The sequence below is a fragment of the Alosa sapidissima genome, chromosome 15 (assembly GCF_018492685.1).
Source record: "Alosa sapidissima isolate fAloSap1 chromosome 15, fAloSap1.pri, whole genome shotgun sequence".
Lineage (NCBI taxonomy): Eukaryota > Metazoa > Chordata > Actinopteri > Clupeiformes > Clupeidae > Alosa > Alosa sapidissima.
In genome coordinates this window covers 5,240,137-5,264,850 of record NC_055971.1, presented here as the reverse complement: position 1 = coordinate 5,264,850, position 24,714 = coordinate 5,240,137, and the positions used below count along the sequence as shown (strand labels likewise).

General features: G+C 38.7%; 1 protein-coding gene across 6 annotated transcripts in view; it reads left to right on the top strand.

Annotated features, from left to right (window-relative positions):
• The window catches only part of treh (trehalase (brush-border membrane glycoprotein)), a 29,924-nt gene extending 9,012 nt beyond the window's left edge, over positions 1–20,912 (top strand). The window contains exons 5-16 of one of the 6 annotated variants that reach the window (XM_042064129.1): positions 4,255–4,355; positions 4,482–4,574; positions 8,288–8,404; positions 8,489–8,611; positions 8,715–8,764; positions 12,167–12,367; positions 12,837–13,054; positions 13,456–13,567; positions 15,890–16,002; positions 16,398–16,434; positions 17,570–17,621; positions 20,783–20,912. In XM_042064129.1, the coding sequence (XP_041920063.1) occupies positions 4,255–4,355; positions 4,482–4,574; positions 8,288–8,404; positions 8,489–8,611; positions 8,715–8,764; positions 12,167–12,367; positions 12,837–13,054; positions 13,456–13,567; positions 15,890–16,002; positions 16,398–16,434; positions 17,570–17,616 (1,212 nt within the window). In that variant the 3' untranslated portion in view covers positions 17,617–17,621; positions 20,783–20,912. Of the gene's footprint in view, positions 1–4,254; positions 4,356–4,481; positions 4,575–8,287; positions 8,405–8,488; positions 8,612–8,714; positions 8,765–12,166; positions 12,368–12,836; positions 13,055–13,455; positions 13,568–15,549; positions 15,654–15,889; positions 16,003–16,397; positions 16,452–17,569; positions 17,754–20,782 lie in introns of those variants that run through there. The other 5 variants (XM_042064128.1, XM_042064127.1, XM_042064126.1 and 2 more) reach the window with 5 other exon arrangements.
• The last annotated feature ends 3,802 nt before the right edge of the window (positions 20,913–24,714 follow it).

The following is a 24,714-nucleotide window of genomic DNA, read 5'->3' as shown; positions in this document are numbered from 1 at the left end:
TGTAGGCCTAGCATTTTCTTCAGCTCTTCCAAATGCTTTTCAGACCTGTTTTAAATACCGTATAACATTTAAGTTTAATTTTGTTGCTAGTTACGCCCCTGAGGGAAGTTGTAAGTCAACGAACCTTTTCAAGACTAGGGGCTGTATTTTGCACACTGGCGCATGGCGTAAAACTCATTCCCCCCGCGCAAAGCTTATTTTGCACGTTTATTTTTTAAACAATGCGCCCAGGGGTGTGGCAATTAACTTAGGGAGTGGCTATTGTACACCTGGTCAGAAGTCTATGGCGACTTGTTTATATGTTATTTTAAGAGCGCATTGTCAACAGTCATATTGGTGGGTGCACCTATCATCCATGAACGCACACCAGCGCACGTCCAAGCAAAACATTACAAATTGCATGATTACAATAAAACATAATAACATAAACATAATTAGAATAAAGATATTGCGAAATACTGTACATCTCATGATGAGTAGTTATTCACCATCATTTGCAAATTGTTAATGACGGTTAAAAGTGATTAGGGGAGAGACGAGAGACATGTATGGAGCACAGCTGAAGACGCACTGTCACGAGATTTAAGCAACTCCTTGGTAGGATAAATGCCGTTTTATTCAGTCATTTGAGCAATATTAGGGTAAGTGTTGCTTTTTCCAGCCTATGTTTTCGATGGTAACCCATTGTCAGTCAATAGTGAAAGTAACTTACTGCATATAACTGTCTTGTCGTTGACTGACACCATGGTGAAGTTAGTTTCACTTTGCCAATGAGTTCAAATAATAGAAGATTGCAAATGCAGTATGGTTTAGTGGAATGACTATTCCATACGGTCTCGCAAGCAGCCTCCTTTAAATGCGCCGTTGAATGTCAAAATACCGATGCATTTATTTAACATCGCGCTTTGCGCCGTTAAAGGGAATGACAGATGTCATTCTCATTGGTTTAAATGATGTTACGCCCCAAACACACCCATGGCTGATTAAAAAAACCTAGGAACACCTTATTGCGCCATGCGCTCGACGAAAACCCTCCCAATGTGGACTGGACATCCTACTAAATTTGAATAAGCTTTTGACGAGTGACGATGCGCTTTTGACTGTCATGATAGGGCCCTAACTCTCAATTACAATTGAGAAGGTCTGCGTGCTTAACTAAACCAGTATAAACGGAACAGAGTGGACTAAGATCAAATAGTTTGATGACAGATTACACACCTATACCTGATTTTAAGTTGGGGTGCCATAGCCTACTTCAAGGTTGTTCTGTTTTTTGGCAAGCGATGGCTCCATACAGTACATATTTGGAATTTGCAGAGGGTGGAAATATGTAAGTCATTGCCAGCCAACATTGAATGTCCTCCACACAGCTGACCAATTTATTAATAGAGTAGTACAACATCATTGTAATACAACTTCTAACCTTATGTGAAGTACAAATGATGTATTTCTTTAAATAGTCCTTATGTCCTTATACAACCCCAAAACAGAAAAAGTTGGAACGTTGTGTAAAATGTGAATAAAAACAGAATGTAATAATCTGCAAATCTCTTAAACAAAAAGGACACAGACAACATATCAAATGTTGAAAATGACAAATTTGACTATTTCATGGAAAATATATGTTCATTTTGAATTTGATACCAGTAACATGTTTCAAAAAAAGTTGGGACAGGGGTAACAAAATGCTGGAAAAGTTGTGTAAAACAAAAGGAAGAATGTTTCACAACTAATTAGGGTAACTTGCAACACGATTGAGTATGAAAAAGAGCATCCCAGAGAGGCAGGGTCTCTAGAAGTAAAGTTGTAGGGGTATTCATCACTCTGTGTAAACCTGTGTGCACAAATGAAGAAACAATGTCATTTTAATGCTTTTTAACATGAAATTGTGACATATTTAAGGAGTTCATCATCTACAGGACATAATATTATTAAAACATTCAGAGAATCCAGAGACATCTTTGCAAACAAGGTAAATAGCTGAAAAACAAATTGGATGGCCGTGGTCTTTTGGACCTCAGATGGCACTGCATCAACACCAGACCTTTTTCCAGATCTGTCATTGTATGGGCTCAGGAAAACCTCTGATAACCATTGTCTATGTGCCCAGTTTGATACTCAATTCAAAAACTGCAGCCAAAATTGTAACAGCTAAAATTGTATTGAGACATGATACAGAAAATACCACCCTCTTATCTGGGCCTGAGCTTGTTTAAAATGGACTGAGGTAACGTGAAAAGAGGTCCTGTGGTTAGACCAATCAAAGTTTGCCATTCTTTTTGGAAATCATCTAATCTGGGCTAAAGTGGAGAGGGCCTATCCAAGTATCCAACCTATCCAACTTGTCAGAAACCCAACATCTATGACGATGTGGAGGAGCATTAGTGCCTACAACATGGGCATCTTGCACATTTGACAAAGCACAATCAATTCAAAGATACAGGCCAATTAAATATCAGGGTGTGGCCCGTATCGACCCTATTGGCAATATCCTCTGCCATGAAAACAACAGCATCTTTTAGCAATGATATATATGGATGGATGGCCCTTCAAAGCAATTTATTGCATGTGAATGCATCATTTGGAATATCAACTAGGCGATATCAAAGATCCTTGAACCCTCTCTGGCGACATCTTTCCACACTGATCACTTCTTATTCACAGCCATTTATATTTTTAGGTAGTAAAGCCTGATCCATGAGTTGTGATCACATTTATTTGATTAAATGGCAAATTAATTCAGTGTTTTAAACAGGGTAATCAAATGGCAAAACTGACATTTCCAGTACTACAAGGTGCCTCTCAAATATTTTCTTACTTAACCCTTAGAACCCGATTGACGCAAAGTGCGTCAAAAAACACATCCTTTCTTCTTTGTTACATTGCTCCGCAACTGTTCATCGCAGAGAGATGAAACCTTTATTGCGTGTCAGAGCAGAAGTGGGGCTTTCTAACGAGACCACACACTTGTCTGTACGTTAAAGTATGAAAATAAAAAAAATCATGAAATTAAATCAAATTGCATCATATTTACAGTCTATACTTCTCTGCGTTCACCTGCACACCCATTACTCTCATTTGAATTACTCGAGAACCCGTGAACGCATAGATATGGCAAGCATATCAGATGAAAGAGGAGACACAGTGCTATCCATTGGTACCAAGTATGTCGATCTTTCTGGCTTATGAAAACGGACGAAGTGACTGCAAAATAATAACTTCATATAGCTCGACTTACTGTACCTCACGTTTTTGTCTGTTTTTCTCACAACGCTATTGTGTGTTTATTGCAAAGAATGTTCATAATCCGGTTTTGAGATCCTAGCAAATTCCTGAATGGCATCCAATTCAAGGCTCACATTGCATCCCAATTTGTGACAAAGAAACACCTTTTTTGCCTTTACTTTGTTAATGGCAATGCAGTAAAAAGTTGTAGAAAGTCATGAGTGCAGACACCATAGGCACACACAGGCTAACACGTAAACTTGGGTCAAGTCAGGTCAGATCAGTTCGTGTCACAGATATGGAGCGCAGAAAGGTCATTTTTAATCACTAAATAAAAAAAATGGCATTTATTTCTGTAAGGCGCACACCACATATGTCTGTAAATTGCTCAGCCCCAGAGAATCCCTCCACCATGGCAATGATATTGCCAGATTCAGGACAGTCTGCCCTACACACACATGAAATGCATGTAGAGCTATGAGCTTGCTGTAGTGAGATACATGTCAAAATATAAGATTTTTTATAATACGCTTTTTATATTTTAATTCTTTAAAAATCTAAATAAAATCATTGCTAGTACTAATACATGAAATGGCTGATCTGGATAGCCTAGACTCTGCTGAAAAAAACAATATATAATATGTGTGTGTGGCACTTACAATGACCAGAATAAATCCTTATGAATAAAGGTAGTGAAAATGCCCTAAAAACAGCTTCGGGTTCTAAGGGTTAAAGATTCTATTAAACAGTGGAAGGAAAGGCCTAAAGCCTAAGTTTTTTTTTTTTAGTGTAGATTTTTAGTCGCTTACAATTGCTTGTCATTGCTTATAATACGAGATGAGATCTATTTTGTGATCCTATTAGTTCCTGCCTATTTCAAATGTGATGCTGTTGCATCCATGTACCACTATTACATTTTTGATGAATTCTCCATGTATTTGAGTTAATGCTTAATGCAGCAGTTAATGCTGTTAATGCTTGAAAATGAAATTAACTTTAAAGTCAGTTTCATTCTGTGGTCTTCGATAGATTACCATGGATGTGAAGGACCATCCTGAATTGTACTCACAAATCTACACCCCTAACCCAGTCATTGTACCAGGAGGGCGTTTCAGAGAACTCTACTACTGGTGAGCAGTATAGTCCATTGTGTTATAGGCTCGGAAATGAGCTTTCATATCCAGACAGGCATACTCAGACGTGAACTGCTGAGACATGCCATTTCTCCACTGACACCTTAACTCATCTTACCCCAGGGACTCCTACTGGATAATCAATGGCCTCTTATTGTCCGAGATGACTGATACTGCCCAAGGGATGATCAATAACTTTCTATACCTGGTTGACAGGTGAGCTCAGTCCTGCTGTTGTGTTTGTTGTCTGTGATTTAACTAGCAATCATGCTCAAAAGAGACATTTTTGAAAAGTACATGTCCATAGGAAATTCTTTATGTTAATACTATACAATTAATTGTGTGTTGTTGTGATTTGACCTACTGTGATGATTTGATATTTTACCTCTAACTGTTTTGAAATGTTTTGCTATGGGGATGTTGGAGAATGTATTAAGAGACAAACCACACTGTGAAAAATAAGTAAGGGTTACCATAACATAATGTTTATACCTGAGCAATCTAACCTTGGAGTCTGGAACTCTTTCATCTATTGCAATCAGGTTTTTCAGTCACCCCTTGTAATTCCATGAAAAGAGTCACAAATTGTTAATTATTTTCCACCAATTTCAAAGGTGCCCTACCCAGACCAATAACGTGAGCAACAAAACAAGTGATGCTCTTAAAGTTTCAAAAAAATTATAGACTTTCTCAGCCCCAACTACTGGCAAATATTTTTTAACCTGACTTTATCCAGTGTTACGGTTTCTGAGCTCGAAATGTATGTACGTTATTGCATATTTCAGTAAATAATGGCTCGTTGACATATTATTTACACAGAAAGCATATACAATACAAAAAATATTGAGTCAATATAAATAATCAGCCGGGGAAGTTTTGTAAGGATATCTATTTGTTAAGTTTACCCTACTCACTTGTAATATACAGTCATGTTACAAAGTTTACACACCCATGCTAAAGTTGACTAAAAAGAGGAATAAAAACATTTTGGAAACTGATCTTAATGCCTTAATTAAAAAAAACGAGGACACCAATTTTCTTTGTGAATTAATAATGTATTGTAAATAAATAAATGTTATTTATTAAATAAAGGCCAGTTATTTCACGGATCCAGGATACTATGCATCCTGATAAAGTTCCCTTGGCCTTCGGAATTAAAATAGCCTCACATCATCACATACCCTTCACCATACCTAGAGATTGGCATGGTTTTATTTCAGTTAGTCTAATAGTTGGTTTGATTTGCATTGAGAGATGATCTTATGGAAAGTACCCCATGCCAATCTCTAGGTATGGTGAAGGGTATGTGATTATGTGGGGTTATTTTAATTACAGAATAGGTTCTTAATACATTCCACCCCAACATATCTCAATGCGCTAACATTGTGACCAGCTCGCTTAAAGTGGGCAGCTACGGGACTGCGCTCGTCCCAGGTTCTAATGTTGCTCCTATGTTTACTGATCCTCCTGTGCAATGCGCACATGGTTTTACCCACATATGCCAGGCCGCAAGGACACAATCATATATACGACATGTGTGGTGCTACAGGTGATGGCACCACTAATGTGTATGGCTTTGCCAGTGTGTGGGTATGTTTGTGCGTGTATGAACACCAGAGGGGAGTATTTTACACAGCACATGGGGCATTTGTCTTCTTACCGGTGCTCTCTTTTTGTAGCCCGAAGGCAACAAAACTCCTCTCAGTAAAGTGTTAGTATCAGTTTTTATTTCCCTCCCCTCTTTATAGACTTAAACATCCAAGAAGCTAATACATTGCATATCATGTTCTAGTGTGGTCTAGATGGTCATTGCAAGAGTTGAGATATGCATGAAAGTGCATGAGTTCATCCACTGTAGAGTCAACAATTAAGAAAACATTATCAATGAATCGTTTATAAAATAAGATTTATTCATGAAAAGGGTTTACTGGGCTCAAGATAAAATTATTTAAAAAAAGGCCCATGCATAGGTAAGCGTAATGTGATGCCAAAATCCAAAATGCAGTCTATGCTGGGCTTGGATTCAGGCTGAGAAAATGTTTTAATGCACTTATACCACCCTAATGTGGGATATTTGTGTATATGCTTTGAACATCTAGCCTGACGTAGTCATACTCAATTCTAGTCAGAATATGAGTCTGATACTGTTCCATTGGGACATAATTATGGGGCGTGTTTCAACCGATACAGGGGGGGGAATGCCTCTGCACTCAATTGGATAGACCTAACCAATCAGAGCAACAAAATAGCTTACTGTGAGGTGTAGGAAGAAAACACACGAACCATCCTTCTCCTATATCCCCTCCGTTTTTAATTCTGTTGAACAGTGATATGCTACAAACATGTTAAACAGCTGGGAAAGGCTGTCGAACGAGGGAACATGTCGCAATGCAACAGCGCTGTTTTCCCTTGATGAAAGTGAAACCACGAGTTTTCCCACATCTCAACTTTTGACCTCAAGTCGGGACTAAGTTCGGAATGGCACCCAGGCTATTGAACATCCAGTGTGGCTAACAAAATGTTTGATTTAACTTACTTTTTTAATGTGTCAATGAAGTCTATAGAATCCCTCACATAGGATGGAAGCGTGATCACTGCAGACTTTTTCTGAACTGGTTGTGGGTTGGGACAATGGGATCAGGGGCAGGCAATGAGCTGGAAGTCAATAACAATGTCAAAGTTATTAGTTTGGGCAGTAGGTGCAAAACTCAGTCCCTTACTCAATGCCAACATACAAGGGTCAGTTAGTGTCTTTTCAGAAACCGTGGTGCTGTCCTGTTGGTGCGGCTTCGAGACTGCATGTATCCTTTTGCACTGTCCCCTTCTACACCGCTTGAAAAAATTCTTCCCCATCGTGGCGGCTTTGGAGGCCTTCTTTGTGTGTGACGCTCCGCGCCACTCACGTCAGAACCAGATTCAAACAACAAGAAGGACAGTCATGGTCTGTTGTTGTGTCTCATTTGGGCGTTGGCGTGCAGGTTGTAATTGTTGTCCTCGGTCATGCTGGGGTTTGGCTGGAGGCTCCGATTTCCAGAAGTAGACCTTGTTTTGTTTGTAGTCGTGCAAATTTGGATTTCTTTAGGCCTCTGATTTCACTGGCACAGTCGGCTTAATGGCGTTCCATCTCCTTGATTTCCATAAACCTCTTCTTCTCAGTTACTGTTTTGAGCTTGGCTTCTGTCTGCTTTAGCTCTTTGTGTGTAGATTCCAGTTGTTGAGTGATTTAATTAGTGACGAGCGCCATCAGGTCGAATGAGCATTTGTTCAGTATCTCGCACCAGCGTTGGCAATAGGCTGTCTTGACCTAGAGCTACCGCTTTCTGCAGCCTGAGATGGGATGGGGATGATCTTTTTTCTCAGGTAGTCATTAAGCGTACATATGTTGTTTGATCTCACATTCTTATAAAGAATCAAGTGTCAGAACTTTACAGAATCAATGTTGGTTTGACTAAACCTATTTATTTTATGATTATCCATGTAATCTATCTATTATCCTTAATAGGACAGGACACTAATCTTGAAAGAAGTAATTGCTCAGACTCAGAGTTGTTACCAAGATAATACTACACTATACATAATAATTTGTTTTTTTATTTGTATTTTGGCTGTGCAAACCTTTGACATAGAAAAAGAAATTGTGAAGAAAACTGACATCAAAATATATCTGTATTACATTGTTAGTTATTGTGTTAGAGCGCAGTAGTAACAGTTTGTTTTTGTCATTGTTTAGCTAAGGTTTGGAGGATTATTTTTTTCTGACTGTCCTTCCAAACCTTTGAACCCCTTGTGTAATAAAGTACTACTGACAAAAGGTCTTAATGAAGTTCCCTTCAGTTCAATAGTAATGTTCTTATTGAATGCTATTATGTCGGAGTAACTTGTTAGCAATTAACTTAATCAGTATCCTCTTGTTTTTAATTGTTCTACAGGTATGGTTTTGTTCCAAATGGAGGCAGGATTTACTATGAGCGTCGTAGTCAGCCTCCTTTTCTCACTGTAATGGTACGGGATTACTTTAGAGTCACCAAAGACATCAACTTCCTGAAGTAAGACCATTCTATATACTACAGTGTTACCATCTCATGTGTAAAGAGAAGGGACACTCTCTCCATTGACTTTTCTTTTCTCAGGAAAGCTGTACCTGCTTTAGAGAGGGAATACAACTTTTGGATGCAGAATCGTTCCATTATAGTTGAAGTGGATGGAAATAAGCATATTCTTAATCACTACAATGTGCAAATTGGTCAGCCAAGGTAAGGGTCATGTATACACCTAGTGGAGATACTTAGCATGCAAGGACTGTCATACATGTTTCTTTGTTTTGGAAAAACCATAAACATTTGGTCTCCTATATAGACCTGAGTCCTACACTGATGATTTGGACCTTGCTGAACACATGTCAGAAGGTATGCCCATTCCTTCATATGGATTGTATCTATTATAGCCTCTCACTGTAATCTTTGGGGTTAGTGTTTGCGATGGCATAGTTGTGAGGTGAAAGGGAAACACACACACACACACAGAGGTGAGTAATCCTGGTTCAGATTGCACTGAAACGTCATCACAATAAATGAAAGTAGATAGAATTGGAAAGGTTGCAGCTTTGGTCATGTTCTATTGTATGTGTGAGAATAGGAGAAATGGAAGGAAAGAAGAGAGAGGAAGGCAAGAACAAACTAAGTAAAAGACAGAAGGAGATCAGTCAGATGCTCTATATGTATTAAATGTCTATGTGATGTTTTATTTTTAGAAATATATTGTATACACACAGGCGCGCAGGAGGCACGGGGGACGTGGGGGATATGTCCCCCGCAGTGCTGAAGAGACGGCCTTCACTTTTGATAAGGAAAAAAAGCCTTATAGTTACGCTAAATAAGTTGAAAGAAATTGTGTAAGAATGCACAATCTCATATTCACTCTGTTGGATATCTGAAGCCAGTTTGTCTACTAACAACCATCATAAAATAATCCAGACTACTTGCTTAGCATAAATCCTCAAATTATGGCTGGGGTCTTTTGCAAAGCACAGCATCTTTATTAGGCAGACTTTTTTTTATTCCTAACCTGCATTTAGACATGCGTTTCGTTTGGAGCGGCATACCGGTAGGCCATCAAAAGCATAACATTTTCGGTTTGGTTTGGGATTTAATTTACTTTTGGGCTGTTTGATTATATTTCTAAATGTTGGGACTGATGGGCACTGAAATCTGGGAGATATTTGATGGTTCACTGTTACGTTTCATGCAGTTGAAAAAGTGTCGGGATTTCCACCGCTGAGGCACACCGCTGTGGCACAATTAGGCAGCCGTTCATTGAATAGGAGTTGTGCTGTAATGGAAACCTTTTTGCGTAGCCAAGTAGCCTAAATTGAGTTATTGTTTAATTATGCATGATTTAGTACTTTTTATTAAGTTCGTAGGCTGGAATGCCTTGAGTCGCGCAACAATTGTGTTTAAAGGAGAATTCCGGTGTGATATTGACCTAAAGTGTATTGAAACATGATACCGAGTGTGAACGTATGTCTCATAGCCCATGTCGGCTTGTCCCCTGCACTCCAAAATCTGGCGCTAGTTAGCCGATGCTACCAACAGCCTTTTCAATAGTGGTGCTTCGGCATCGGGCTAGCCATGCAAATAAATCACTGTTTTACACCCATTTACGAGGCTCAATGTATCTCCACACTTCATTGGTAGACTTCCGAGGGCCCTGACATTTAAAACGAGACATTGAGAACTTTGAAAAAGCACTGGTAGTTTACTTACAAGACGATTTATACAGACAGTATCTTCACGAAGTTTAGCGTTTGCAGCCATCTTGAATTTAGTCACGATAAGTCGAGCAACGAGTAAGAATGAACAGGTATGATAAGGGATCAGATTCCAAAAATAATTCCGTGGAAATGCATGGATTCCAGTTTCTTCAGTAGCAGCAACTGGAATCCATGCATTTCCACTGAATTATTTGTGGAATCTGATCCCTTATCATACCTGTTCATTCTTACTCGTTGCTCGACTTATCGTGACTAAATTCAAGATGGCTGCAAACGTTAAACTTCGTGAAGATACTGTCTGTATAAATCGTCTTGTAAGTAAACTACCAGTGCTTTTTCAAAGTTCTCAATGTCTCGTTTTAAATGTCAGGGCCCTCGGAAGTCTACCAATGAAGTGTGGAGATACATTGAGCCTCGTAAATGGGTGTAAAACAGTGATTTATTTGCATGGCTAGCCCGATGCCGAAGCACCACTACTGAAAAAGCTGTTGGTAGCATCGGCTAACTAGCGCCAGATTTTGGAGTGCAGGGGACAAGTCGAGATGGGCTATGAGACATACGTTCACACTCGGTATCATGTTTCAATACACTTTAGGTCAATATCACACCGGAATTCTCCTTTAAATGTAGTAGGCTTCAGCCTCTGGCAATTAGCTCGAAAGGAGCGGCAAGAGAATGAGCTTGAGAACGTGTGTTGGAAACCCATGGTAGGAAAATGACTTTTCTTTGCCAACCGTAGGCTATTAATCCTGTTACTAGAGTAACAGTATTTTATTTTACTACTTCTGTAATATTTTTTTTTTTTTTTTTTCAATTTTATAAATGCTTTGTTTAACTGCTGTTGGAACAAATAGTAGTTGATTATAAAGGCAACTTTCTGTTGCAATTTTCTGTGTGTTCTGGACTGGTAACTTGTTAAGCCAACATGTTCAAACGTTGCATAAATATTAACTGCAAACATATAGTGGAGTGTTGATTTGGTTTATATCAGACAATTTAAATAAGCCTAACTAGGCTATTTGATCATGTTGTGTTTGGATCATAGGCATGATGATTCATTCATGGCTTCATAAAATATCAACATCCCATGTTGCTTTTAGAGTATTCTACCATTGGCCCAAGTAGTGTGAAATAAATCTAAAAAAAATAAATAAAAGTAGAATTGCACATAGCAAGAAGCTGGTCTTAGGGCAGATCTGGCGTTGTGCTCATCTCACAGTTTTGACAATTTTTATCAAAAAATATTTAAAAAAAAATAAATGGTATTATACACACAGAGGTGGCGATCCGATATCTGGAAATCTGATCTCACTATGTGTTTGTGTCCACAATTTGATCCCCCTCGCTTTCAAAATATCTCCTGCGCCCCTGTATACACACATAACTTTAGAGTCTTCTGAAAACTTGCAGAGTGCAGTCCAGGAAGCAGAAATACAACCAGGAAGAACTGCTGTCCCTCACAAAACCCTACAGAGTAGTGCTCATACACACAACACCAAAATAAATGGTTTCCAAACTGCTCCAAATGGGGAGGCTGATATGAAACGTCTGATAAAAGACAACTTTACCACTAATACAAAACCTTGCCATGGGTTCTATTAAGTGGCAATTACCAATATTAATGACTTGCTGTAAAAATGAATTAGTAGGAATATTAGGCTGGGAAGCGAGTGTACATTTGATTTCACTTTGCACATTTGCAACTGTAGATATTACCATTATACAGTAGTAGATAGATATTACCATTATGTCATACCATTGTCCCATAAAATAACATAAGATGTGCATGCAAGGCATCCCTTCAAAGCAACATTTAATGGAAATCAGAACGGAGTAAATACAAAATTACGTAACACACAATAAACAGCCTTTGTTCCATGGGACTTTCAATAGCCCATGCATTTCTTGTGTATTGCAAAAAAGTGCATTGTCATTTCCAAATATGAATGTGTAACACTTAATTTAGTTTTGTCATAATTGTTGCTCTTGTCTCTGTGTAATGTTTGCCTAATGATTGCTGAACGTCCTCATTTGACAGTGGACAAGGAAAGGTTATTTGTAGAACTGAAGGCAGGGGCAGAGTCTGGTTGGGACTTCAGCTCACGATGGTTTGGTGGTAACAAGGACTCCAATAATGCCACCCTGAAAGACATCTACACCTCCTCCTTCGTTCCGACTGACCTCAATGCCCTCATGTGCCTCAATGAGCACACACTAGCCCAATTCCATCATGAACTAGGTGAGAAAATATGTCAGTGTCTGTGCAAAACTTTTGAAGTGATGGCCTTAGTATTGTGTTACTACTGTCATTTCAGTGAGCTTGTCTATCCAGTGGCACATGGATGCATTAACTGTCATGTGTGTCTGGAAATAAAATCCTGGTGTTTCACAGGGGAATAAAACCATCAGGGGATAAGATCAATCCACAATAGGGTTATGTATGTAGTGGATGTATAGTGGACTGCAACTTTCAACTAAACCAAGATTTTGGGTTGATAGATCCCTTCAAATGAATTCACATTAATCAACATCTGCATCTTCATACCTATAGGTCCTTTCCCACTCATGGTCTTCTTTTTATCCAGAAGAGTTGATTTCAAGTATTCGCCCTCAGATCATATAAAGATTTTCAGAGTTTCTTCAGGTTCTTAAAAGTATGGCTGTGTTGGACACATTTATTGCAGGACGGTTTGTTCTTCCTCCTTCAGGAAATGATGCTGCAGCTCAGCACTATTCCAAAGCATACAATAATCGACTTAAAGCAGTAGAGGCGGTGCTGTGGAATTCAGAGAAGGGTGTTTGGTTTGATTATAGCTTGCAGACCAACAGCAGCAACTTTGCTTTCTACCCATCAAACTTGGCACCCCTTTGGGCACACTGCTTCAATCACAGTGATATGCAACTCCGGGCTTTTGAATACCTGAAGGTGAGTGCACTTTTGCATCAGGTCACATCTGGCTACCATTGTTCACAGAGGCACAAGTGATGTGTCTAAAAGATGTTTTGTATTTTGTATGTGTTTTGGGTTTTCTAAGTAGGCCCTATCAGAAATCCTGCTTTAGTAATTGCAAAAAAGCTTTCTTTATATTATTCTGTTTTATGTTATTTCACGTAACCCTTTCTCTGAAAGGTTAGAGGGGCTTAACTGTCAACCACTGCATGTGTATGATTTTAACTGTCCATTGATACAAGTCCAATCGCACATTCTGAAATAATTTTCAGTAACTTCCTCTGGACAGGCACACAGCAAATACCTGACATTCTCCTACAATTGAAGTGAGTTATTCATGAATCATTTCATTTCAAGTCACCCCTCACTGTGTACAGGACAGTGGAGCACTGAACTATCCCCATGGTGTTCCCACCTCCCTCCACAACAGCGGAGAGCAATGGGACATGCCCAATGCCTGGTCCCCGCTACAGCAGATGCTCATCCAGGGTGAATTATTTCCCACTTTATTTGTTCATATTACCCATGAGACTCATAACACTAATAGGCTGGCATAAATACCTGTGCCCGGTTGCATAGAACACCTTAAGTTTCCCCCTTAAAGCCTCCCTTGATAGGATTAGCTATATTTCCCCCACTGCTGGAGAAGTTGTGCATTATGCTATTTCAAACTGTGGAAAAAAGTAACGATAAAGCACATGGATTTGTTTACAAGCTAGTGAAACAGTTAGCATAAGTTCGGCAGAACAATGTGGTTGTGGATAACCATCCAAATGATTTCTAAATTAGTTTATTAAGTTGAAATAGTTAGTGTTACACTTTACATGATTTCTTTTACACGTTACACGATTTCTTATTTAGTGGGGGAGTTAAAGAAGCCCTATGCAACAATTTTAGCAAAAATTAACTAAATTATGCAGGTGAGAGTCATTCTGATGGTTCTACAACACTTTCTGGGTTGTTTGGTGGGTGTTTTGTCTCCCTCTATCGCTTCTCCGCGGAAAAACCGAATATGCAACTTTCTGAACCCGGACCAGGTAAATCCGGATGTAACTCAGCGGAAGTATCCAATCGCGCCTCAAAAATGTAGTCAGATTGTAGTTTCTAAGAAGACTGCAAAACGGACACCGACTTGGCTTTGTTGCTGTTGAAATTGTAAGTAGCCTACCTTTGGGTGAACTTCGTTTTTGTAATGTGGTTTGATAGTCTCTTGAACAATGTGTTTGCTCGACCGTTTTATTGTGAGCCCTGTATGTTTTTAGCTTGGTTTCTTGATGGCTAGCTTGCTAGGTAGTGGGGGTTTAGCGTAGCAGTCACTTGCTACCGAAGCTGCAGGGGGAGCTATGTCGTGAAAAATGCGAGCCCAAATCAGGCGAAAACCCAGAAACAGCGAAGGAATAACCAGACCTGCATAGGGCTTCTTTAAGCAGAAAAATGTAACACTTTGTGATGAAAAACATCAAATTAGGTAGATTTAGAATCGTATACCTCAGATTTGGCCCCTGGGGGCCAAGGTGGCCACTATTAAAAATGGCCGACAAATGGGTTTTGTTAGGTGAAAAGGAATTTGAACTAGCAAATAATAGTTACATATTTTACTATAAATATATGTAATTCTTCACACATACTCATGAACAAGGTCTTTTGAATATTTAAATAATTAAAAATAAAAATGATAAAATTTGGGCCCTGTGATGCCATAGCCTATGCAACTTCATGTAGTGTGATCAACATTTGTGTAGTCAAGATTAAAGGTGCACTATGAGTTCCTGCATGACATCACTTCTGTTGACATTCAAAGTACCAAACAAAATGGAGCAAGCTTGCCCCTCCCCCAATTTACTAACGGCACATCTTCATACAGATACATTTATCTGCTAGCAATATATTATTGATTCCAATGGGAAATTCAGCCAGTACTCACATGTTACATCTAGTTATTAATTCACAGGACTTTAAATCCTATTTACACAACGATTATGAAGAAATATGTATATTTAAGTGATTGATGTCGAAACTATGTGCATTACGAACCTAATTCGTTTCCAATACCCCAATGTTGAGGACAAATTTAGCTCGTAGCTAACTCTATTATCTCCCATGTAAAACGGTTAGCTTGCTAGCTAGCTAACTGTCGAACTTCAGTATAACATAATTATCTCACCTTGTTGTAGAAATTACGTTTGTAATAGAATTAAGGTGTGACTTATGTTTAGTTGATGTTATGACAAGTTAAGCTTGCCAAATTTAGTTATAACTTAGTCAGCCACAGGCAGCTTGACTGTGACTACATTCGTGACACTCTTGGTAGTAAACTGGAAAGAGCAAAAAATAGGAATATAATGGTCACCTAAATCCCATGAAGACACAGATAACTCATACGCCAACGTTATTTTGTACCTTTTATTCACGTGTGTTTAAAGATTTAGTGTGTATAATATAAGCCCTTTTCCCTCCCCACTTTGATGCAGCTCCATAGGTTTCCCTTATATCCAAAAAGTCATCTTTCCCCTCTTGTTGGTGATTGGCTGGAACGTGGTTTGTTATATTCAGATGCTCTTGATAAAGTGAAAGGGTGAGGTCAGAGGAGAATGTCCACTGTAAACATAAAATGCAATCCAAAAATGTTTTGTTTAGAGAAGTCCTTAGCACTATTTTTATTTTTCTGTTATACTCTAAATAAAAAAACTGGTCTCCTAAATATTTGTTAACATAAATACATATTTGTAAACATTTGTTGCATTTCCTCTGCTTTTATTTAAAAAAAATCATTGAATTTCCATTGATTGTGTGTTTTCACCTACTTGTCAGGTTTATCTGATATCCCCTCAGGAGAACCTAAAGAACTGGCATTTGAGCTTGCCCAGAAGTGGATCCAAACAAACTGGGCAGCCTATTCAATTTATGAAGCCATGTTTGAGAAGGTTGTATAATTATAATATACAGTACAAAATGTTTTATTACAATAATAATGAAAACAGCAAAACTTTTCCCCCCGTATTTTACTATCCAAAATGATTATATTTTCTCAATTGTTTTCCCCACAACTTACACTATTAGTCCCATTTACATGGACCCTAAAATTCCGGATTTGGCCCGATCCGACAAAATTTTCGATCGGATTGATGTCAAAAAAGTTACATCCTGCTTTGGAACATGTAAACATGGATTAAATGTGGATCACTTTATTTAGCATTCATGTAAACAGTTCGGTTGGAATCTCTAATCAGAATGATTTCAATCTGACTGGGAAAAAAAGCTCATGTAAATGCATCTTATATTATGTTGATGTAATTTGATGTCCATACCTTTGTAACAGTATGATGTCAACGCTGGAGGAAAGCCTGGTGGGGGAGGTGAATATGAGGTTCAGGTATATACAATTAATTCACAATGACTCCTCTGATACACTTCAGTGGAGGGTATTTTTGTCTTTGGACCAAGCAAATCATTATAGTATTGTAGATAAAAAGTGGCAGATCTTTAATCCATGTGCTGTGACTTTGCACTCAGTTAGTACACTTTCACAAACACACCTCATCTACAAGGGGACATCTGCTGAATACAAGCACAAAATGAATTTTATTACTAATCTTTCAATTCCTTCAGCTGGTACACACACACCGCAAGTCAGCCATGCTCAGGGGCGCAGGAGATATTTTCAAACCAATTTACAAGTTACAAATATGATTTTTTTTATTTGTGGACATCAAAACACGAATGCAAGTCAGGAAAATATTTGTGGATGTCCCCATCTACTGGATTGCGATTTCTGTGTGCTGTTGAATTAAATTAGGCCTATTTACGTGTGGATTTGTGTGACTTTCATGCGAAGAACGTCTCAAACTTTGGACTTTGGAAAGCGAAGAATGCGTGTGCTGGTGATCCACAAATGCAGAATCACATTTCACAAATTAAATTTTCGGTTTTACAAATGGCATTTTATTTACAAATGCACATCTATATTTGTAAAAATCAATATACGAGTTACAAATATGATTTTTTTTATTTGTAGATATCAAAACACACATGCAAATCAAGAAATATTTGTGGATCCCCCTCTGCGCATATACAAATATTATTGAGACAAATTTAGCTCCATACATGTGTGCTAGTTTGCTTACATTAACGTAGCTTGGTTCATGCGCCATGCGTGTGGCGTCATTTAGCTGCCTTAATTATGCGAGCACATAAATAATGAAAATGAGCGCAGATTGAGGGATGAAAAATAATCTTGTGGTGAATAAAACGTATTACAACTGTAACAATTATGATTGAGAGCACAGAAATGATTTGCATTTGGCGCTACGCCATACATGCGAGATTGAATCCTCAATTAAACAACCTAGTCTGGAGGGGGAGGGAGGAAACAACGCTCTCGAATGTTTTGATTGAACTGCAATGCCTATTTTAAACCCACGTTGGTTGTTCTTACATATAGCTCTTATTTCAAATTAAGCTTTGCGTGTGTGTGTGTGTGTGCCTTGACAGCTGGGTTTTGGTTGGACCAATGGTGTTGCTCTGCAGCTCTTGGATAACTATGGTGAGAGGCTAACTTCTGCAGCAGCTGATCTGAATGGCTTTAGACTGATCTGGATTCAGTCACTGTTCTTCATACTTGCCCTGCTCCTCCTGCTATAGGGATGGTCATGCTACCAGAGGTGAATTGCACTGAGTAAGGAAACTAAGAACATTATATACATTTGTACGATTTATATTAATCTGCTTAAGCCATTCAAAATAGAGATGCACCGATTGATTGGCCGATGACCAGAATTGGCCGATTTTCACGTGACGCGCTGGTCATTGACGCCTGTATAAGGGGGTGGAGGATGTGATATTTTTGACCTGATACATTTGCCTAATTAAAAGGCCTTAAATTAGAAGAATTTTGGCTTTGATTCTCTTTTGACGCTTCAAGGTAGATCTTGCCTTTGTTCAGGGCCAAGGTCAGGGATCTTGGGCTCAAAAAGGTTGGTGACCACTGCCATATTACATGGAATTTAAGATGTCACTTCATTACGTAAACAGCGCTCATCACCACCCGTCCCTCTACAAGGCAAATTGCGTGCCCACAGCTGAACCCACAAGCGCAGTTGAATGGAATTAACCGATTGTGACATTAAAAAGAATCAAAGTTTAGAGATCATACGCAAAAGGATAATGTATAGCACGCTGGTCATTATTGAGAAAATAAGTCCCGACAGGGCGAACCAGACCCCGACGCGCAGCGGAGGAGTCTTGTTCTGCCCTGAAGGGACTTGTTTTCCCAATAATGACCCGCGTTCTGTACATTATCCCGCTTATTATATGGCTACTTGCCAAAACGAAATAATAAACTCCCCACGATATGACTTTAGCCTACATAGCCTAGCCTATTTGTTACCGTTCATCGTGGCATTTGCTGAGAAACAAATAGTTCACAACAACACACGCTGAACTTGAATCAAACATTCTTTAGAACACAGCTGATCAACCGTCTGCTTTCACTTTTGAATAAAGTGCCAGTCCTTGCGTAGTGATATGTCAGAAGCACAAAACCCGTTGCCATTGACAGCGGTAATTATATGTTTGCAGCGTTCTACTTGCCTTGTGAAGAGCCGTGTAATAAATGATATCGCTGCAAACATATAATTACCGCTCTTAATGGCAACAGGTTTTGTATTTCTGATACGTCTTTCATATCACTACGCAAGGACTGGAACTTCATTCAAAAGTGAAAGCAGGGCCCCAGCTGTGGCGCAGCTGGCTGGGGCACCTGCATCGTACGCCGGCGACCCGGGTTCGATTCCCGCCCCGTGGTCCTTTCCGGATCCCACCCCTGCTCTCTCTCCCACTCAGTTCCTGTCACTCTCCACTGTCCTATAATTAAAGGCATAAAAAGCCCAAAAAAATATTTAAAAAAAATAAAAAAAAGCAGACGGTTGATCAGCTGTGTTCTAAAGAATGTTTGATTCAATAGGCTATGTAGGCTAAAGTCATATCTTGGGGAGTTTATTATTTTGTTTTGGCAAGTAGCCGTATAATAAGCAGGATAATGTATAGAACGCCGGTCATTATTGGGAAAATAAGTCTCTTCAGGGCGGAACAATACCCCTCCGCTGTGCGTCGGGGTCCGGTTCGCCCTGTCGGGACTTATTTTCCCAATAATGACCGGCGTTCTATACATTATCCCTTACATAAGATGTCAATAAGCAGCGACATACAGTAGTAGTTCTATTCCATTAAAAAAAACTCAAACTATTTACTGCACGTATAGGGCTATGACGTAATAACCTACCCTAGTCCAGCAGACTGGGAAGTGGATGTCTGTGAAAGTGAAAATACATTAGAAAGGCAAACAAAAGTTAACTCATTGAGTGCCAAATGCGTTGAATGCCAAAAACGTAATATTACGTTTTTAGCTTTTTGTTTTTTTTTATTACGAAACTAGACACTCTAACACACCTTATATGTGATTTTGGGAACTCTGATGAATGGAAATGAAATATATGACGATTGAAAACTCATAAAAAAACGCAAGATCTGGACATTTTATCTGGACGTTTGATCTTACCCATACAGAAAAATAATATATTCACATATATGCAGCTTGAACATATTTCAGTATAAGCACATCTATGTTAAATAAATATATACATATATTTATTTCCCAGGCCATGTTGGTCTGAGGGGAAATGAGAAAGCGGACAGTGCTGCCCTCAATGAAGAAGTCACAGAATGTCAAATCCCTGCCCCAGACCTTAAACCTATACTGAACACTTACATCACAGATAAGTGGCAATCTGAATGGGATTAAAATGTACCAACAACAAGCAAGGAATGTGAATTTTGGCACGTTTTCATGATCCACTGGAGACATGCGTTCATGAGTATCCAGCTACATTCAATGAGTTAAGTAAAATACATTCACACACACACAAAAAACATCACACATTTAATCCCATTCAGATTGCCATCACTAATGTTGTGGACATTCCATTATTCTGAGATACATCAATAGGCTCTCAAAACAATCCCAAACAGACATAAAGTCTTTATAGAGCAAATCCATATAGATTATTTGTCAAATAAACCAGTAAAACAGAATTAGGGGATGGAATATATACCATTCACACTCATAGCTCATATTTTTAAAATAAATCAGTGAAAAAGTATCCTGACAAACAAGCAGCATTTTAATGCCTTAGTCATATTTCATAATTTCATTTTTTTTCTCTAGTTTACCTGATAGCCCAGTTTGAGAGGTGCAAGATGCGTGACATTATTTATTTTTGCAGCCAATCACTGCTGTTGTTTTATTTTACTGATTTGATTTTAGTCATAGAAGCTAAATTCGAAGGCAGGCCACAGGTAAAATCCAACGAACCGCATTCACCCCGCAAGGCAATAGTTGAATAGAGCTTTTGAGGTATTGCTACTGCTCCAACACTGAAAGGCACTGTTAGAATGCTTGGATCAAGCCAGGTTCAGCATAGCGTATGTCACTGTCTGCTCACGTTGGTGACCGGACCAGGGCAAGCACACTTTCGCAGTTCCCACCGGAAATGCAGTCTAGTTTTATTTGTATGTCTTTCTCTCCAACTCACTTTGTATTTATCTCCAATTATCGTGATAACACAACATTGTTTCTGCACTTTAGCATCTGTATTTGTGTCACTAATATTTTGGATGTTCTATTTGTATATGTTCTGTCTTGTTCAGAGACCACCCTGAAGCAGTTCCCAGGCCAGACACTCACTCCAGATTGCTGGGCCAGGCAAGAAATGCCAAAGTGACAGAACTGAGGTTCCATAACAAAAACAAAGATTTTCAATAAAATAGAATAAAACAGTGTTGTGTGATTCTTCCTCTTTATACTGATACTATGGTTGATTTTAAGTAAACACAATAGTGAAATAACCCTAGGAATATCAAACCATAGTAGAATATGAACTATATTAGATAAATATATGTCTGAAATATATAGATCATGTGATCATGCTTCTTAGTGTCATATATTTAAATATATTTGATTATATGCATAAAATATAAGAAAGTGGCCCATATTGAATATTTACTTATATTTTGAAATATATTGATACATACATGGAAATATATGTATTTAACATAGATGTAAAAACTACACTCAAGTTCTGGTTCTTTAGACGTTCTAGTTGATCAAGCTCAGCTTTGGTTGTACTTTTTGCCTGACATTAAAGCCTACTGGAAAGATTTTTAATTGCAATTTAATTGAATGCAATTTACTTTTACGATTAAATAAAATTAATTTATCCCTTTCACCCATAGTTTTCTATTTATTTACAAATGTACATAGGCCTACTGTAATTATATTTATACATAGTTATTCTACTGATGTTCATACTATTCATCCTGCACATAGACTTATTCTTACTACTCTTATAATGTTGTTTCTGTACTACAATGACACTGTTTCCACACTGCACATAGCTGTATGTTATGTACATATCTGTTATATAATTTGTCATATTGAATATCCATATTTATTCTGTTTTATTATATTCTGTTAATACATGGCATATATCTATATTATTATTTCTACTATTATAATGTTACTGCTACATCTACATACATTATTCTACTTATTGTATGAGATAACTGCTAATACACTGCACATACACTGGCCACTTCAGTCGCGCATTACGAGGAGTGAAGCTGCGTGAAGCTTTAGTACCACTTTCAGCCACTGTGCGTCGCTCTGCCACTGGACATCGCTCTGCCTGCCGCCCCTTCTGAAAAAGCTTGATTTACCTCGATTTAGACTACTTGGGTATGGCTTAAGGCTTGACTACACGGTGGTAATGAAAATCGAAATTGAAATTTGCTGTCTACATTATTGTCAGTGTTGGGGTAACGCAACTATGCAAATCAAAACAGTGGTGTGATAATTGAGCCAGTAGAGAAATAACTGTTCAGAATTAATAGCCTTGGGTAGGCTTCTGCGACGTTTTTAACAGGCTACGCTATAGAGGCTTAGACAACTATGACCCACGTTTTAGTTTCGTAAATTAATTTGCCCTACTTCTTGACTGCAATGTAGTCAATTGACTGCTTGACATGTCATTTTTATTTTTCTGTACAATAAACAAATACATCTGCTTTATGCCGCAGAATTACTTTCATATTTGGAACTTACATAGTCCAATGCATCGTTACACTACGTTAGTGTTTCCCAAAACCATAGTAGCAACGAACGTTCGCAACCACTATCTTAAAGTTGTGTAGTTACAACTACACCTCTCGACCTGTGGTAGAATGCTAGTATAGTAGAAGCATAGTTCCAGGGATCTTCATGTCAAAGACGTCACTGACGCCAGTTATTTGTTTGCAAATTAATAATTATAAATATATTTAGGTTTCTAATTGATATTTACATTTCTAACCACCATACATCCATATTTTAAAATGCCCAAGGCAGAAAATACATAAATTAAAAGTCAATTTGCAGCCATGTGCACGTAAGTAAAAGTCCTACACCTGCAGATAATAATAAGGTGGTGCGCACTTTTTGACGAGTCAGCTGAGAATATGTAGCCTTTGATTTTCATGGAGGGGGGGGAAAGGCTGATTCTGATTTTGATAATATGATCTGCACAAAAGATAAACTTAGGTAAACAACGATGTCAATATTGTTGTCAAAATCTTAACCCAGATTCGAACTCTTGGACAGGGGACTGGTAACTGCTGTGCAACGGCGGCTGTCATCTGCCGGCCTTAACGCAATGCGCCACAGAAGTATGTGCAGGTGCCCGTTCACGTGCTACTAAACATCATTAACCACCTTAGTCCAGACTACTGAAGTTTGGAAACTATCATGGTCCAAACTTACAGTACTATGTAAGTACGACAGTTTTGGGAAACAGTCGTAACTTACATGTTGTTTAGTTGAACGATGCATCCTGTTAGTAAAAAGCTAACCTCCGTACGGGTTGTACGGTTTGTTCCCGTAGTTGTACGGGATACGCACCCCAGATCAACTTGTAGGCCATTAGCAATATGTTTATTTTATTTTATTAAGCCTACACAGTAGATCACATGCCACATTCTCACTTTCAATAGACAGATGCAATAGCCATTGGTCAAGTATTGAGTATAAAGCAATTAAGATAGTAAGTACTTTTTGTATAGCAACACACGGGTGACTCTCTCCATCCTGATTGCCTACTCTTTGAGCCAACTAATATGTTACGCGAATCAATTAACTATTGTAGGCTACCTGAAACAAGGGGTTGCCTCTCATCTACAACAACTGGTTACCTTGGGCTGCTACAGTCGTCAGTGCACTGTGCACAGTAGGCCTATGCTACTCTTTGTGGTTGATCAACTAAAAATAAAAAATGTATTTGGTGATGACGTTATTGTAGACCTAAATTCTGAAAAATTAAACGGTACGAGAAACGATCTACATGGCGCACCAGACCGCGATGTCTTCAAGGGTTGAATGAAGGGAGTTTGCAAAAATTAGTGTATTTTTCAAGTCAATAAACATTCTTAATTTTCGAATGTCTTTGTCAGGGAACATCTGAGTTTTAAAAACCATAGGCCTGGTAGTCGCTCAGAGAAGGAGTTATAAGATAAAGGCAATACCATTTGTGTCACCTAATGCAGTTCAGTGAATTAGCAAGATACCATCAGAAGCCAACAATCATAAAGCACCTGTGCGCGCGCGCTCTCTTCATGCGCTGCATGAAGCTGTCTGCGTGTTGTAGGCTAGATTTGCGTGAGTTCTTTTTATCTGCTTTACTTTTGTGAGTTGCGACCACCTAGGCTATGTTATAGACGTTCTATGAGGTACCAGTGTTTAGCTGTGTCACAAAACAATAAGCTTTGTCAGACTACTTTTAAAATGATATTCAGGGCTATATACATTTTAAACATTCAGACAAAGCCTTGCGTTAATTCTTCAGGTGGGAAGTGTCAGGAATTTTCATACGAGAGACGCTCTCATTGGTGGTTAGTATATGGAGTAGGGAATTGACAGCAACATATCCAATCGCATTATGAGAGATGCTGAATTTAATATAAACTGCGATGTTTGATTTTAAATTAATGTAAATTTAGCCGGGACTGTAAGCTGGCACACGTGGGTGCTCGATGTTTTCAGTGGGTGCCCGAGAGACGGAGCACCCACGGTATCGACGCCTAAGCGTATCTCGCGGTTGCATCCATTACAAACAAACATGCAATGTGAACGTCTGGGATTGGGGAGAGCACTAAATGCTCTTGTGAATAAGCACGAAGTCAAGCCTTTAAATGAAAAACACTCTTTAATAATCAAAAAAATAAACGCTAATGAAGTAAACTTGTGACCATCAACAATCGTTTATCGCCTGTAACTCCGTGATAACAGGACGTAACAGGAAGGCATTTGGCTGAGCAACGGAGGTTAATATGCTCTATATTTTGTCCAAATGATGTCTGTCTATCATCGTTGCACTCGGAGAAAACCAGAATGTTTAATTTGTCCTGCGTTTCTTCTACGGCTGCAAACGGGATTCACTCGCCGTTAACCAAATATTTCTTTATTAGGGCAGGGCAGGCATATTTCTGGCTATTCAATTATTTCTAAACCAGTCTGCTAAAGTCTGTAGTGAAGTTTGTGTAGGGTTTTCCAG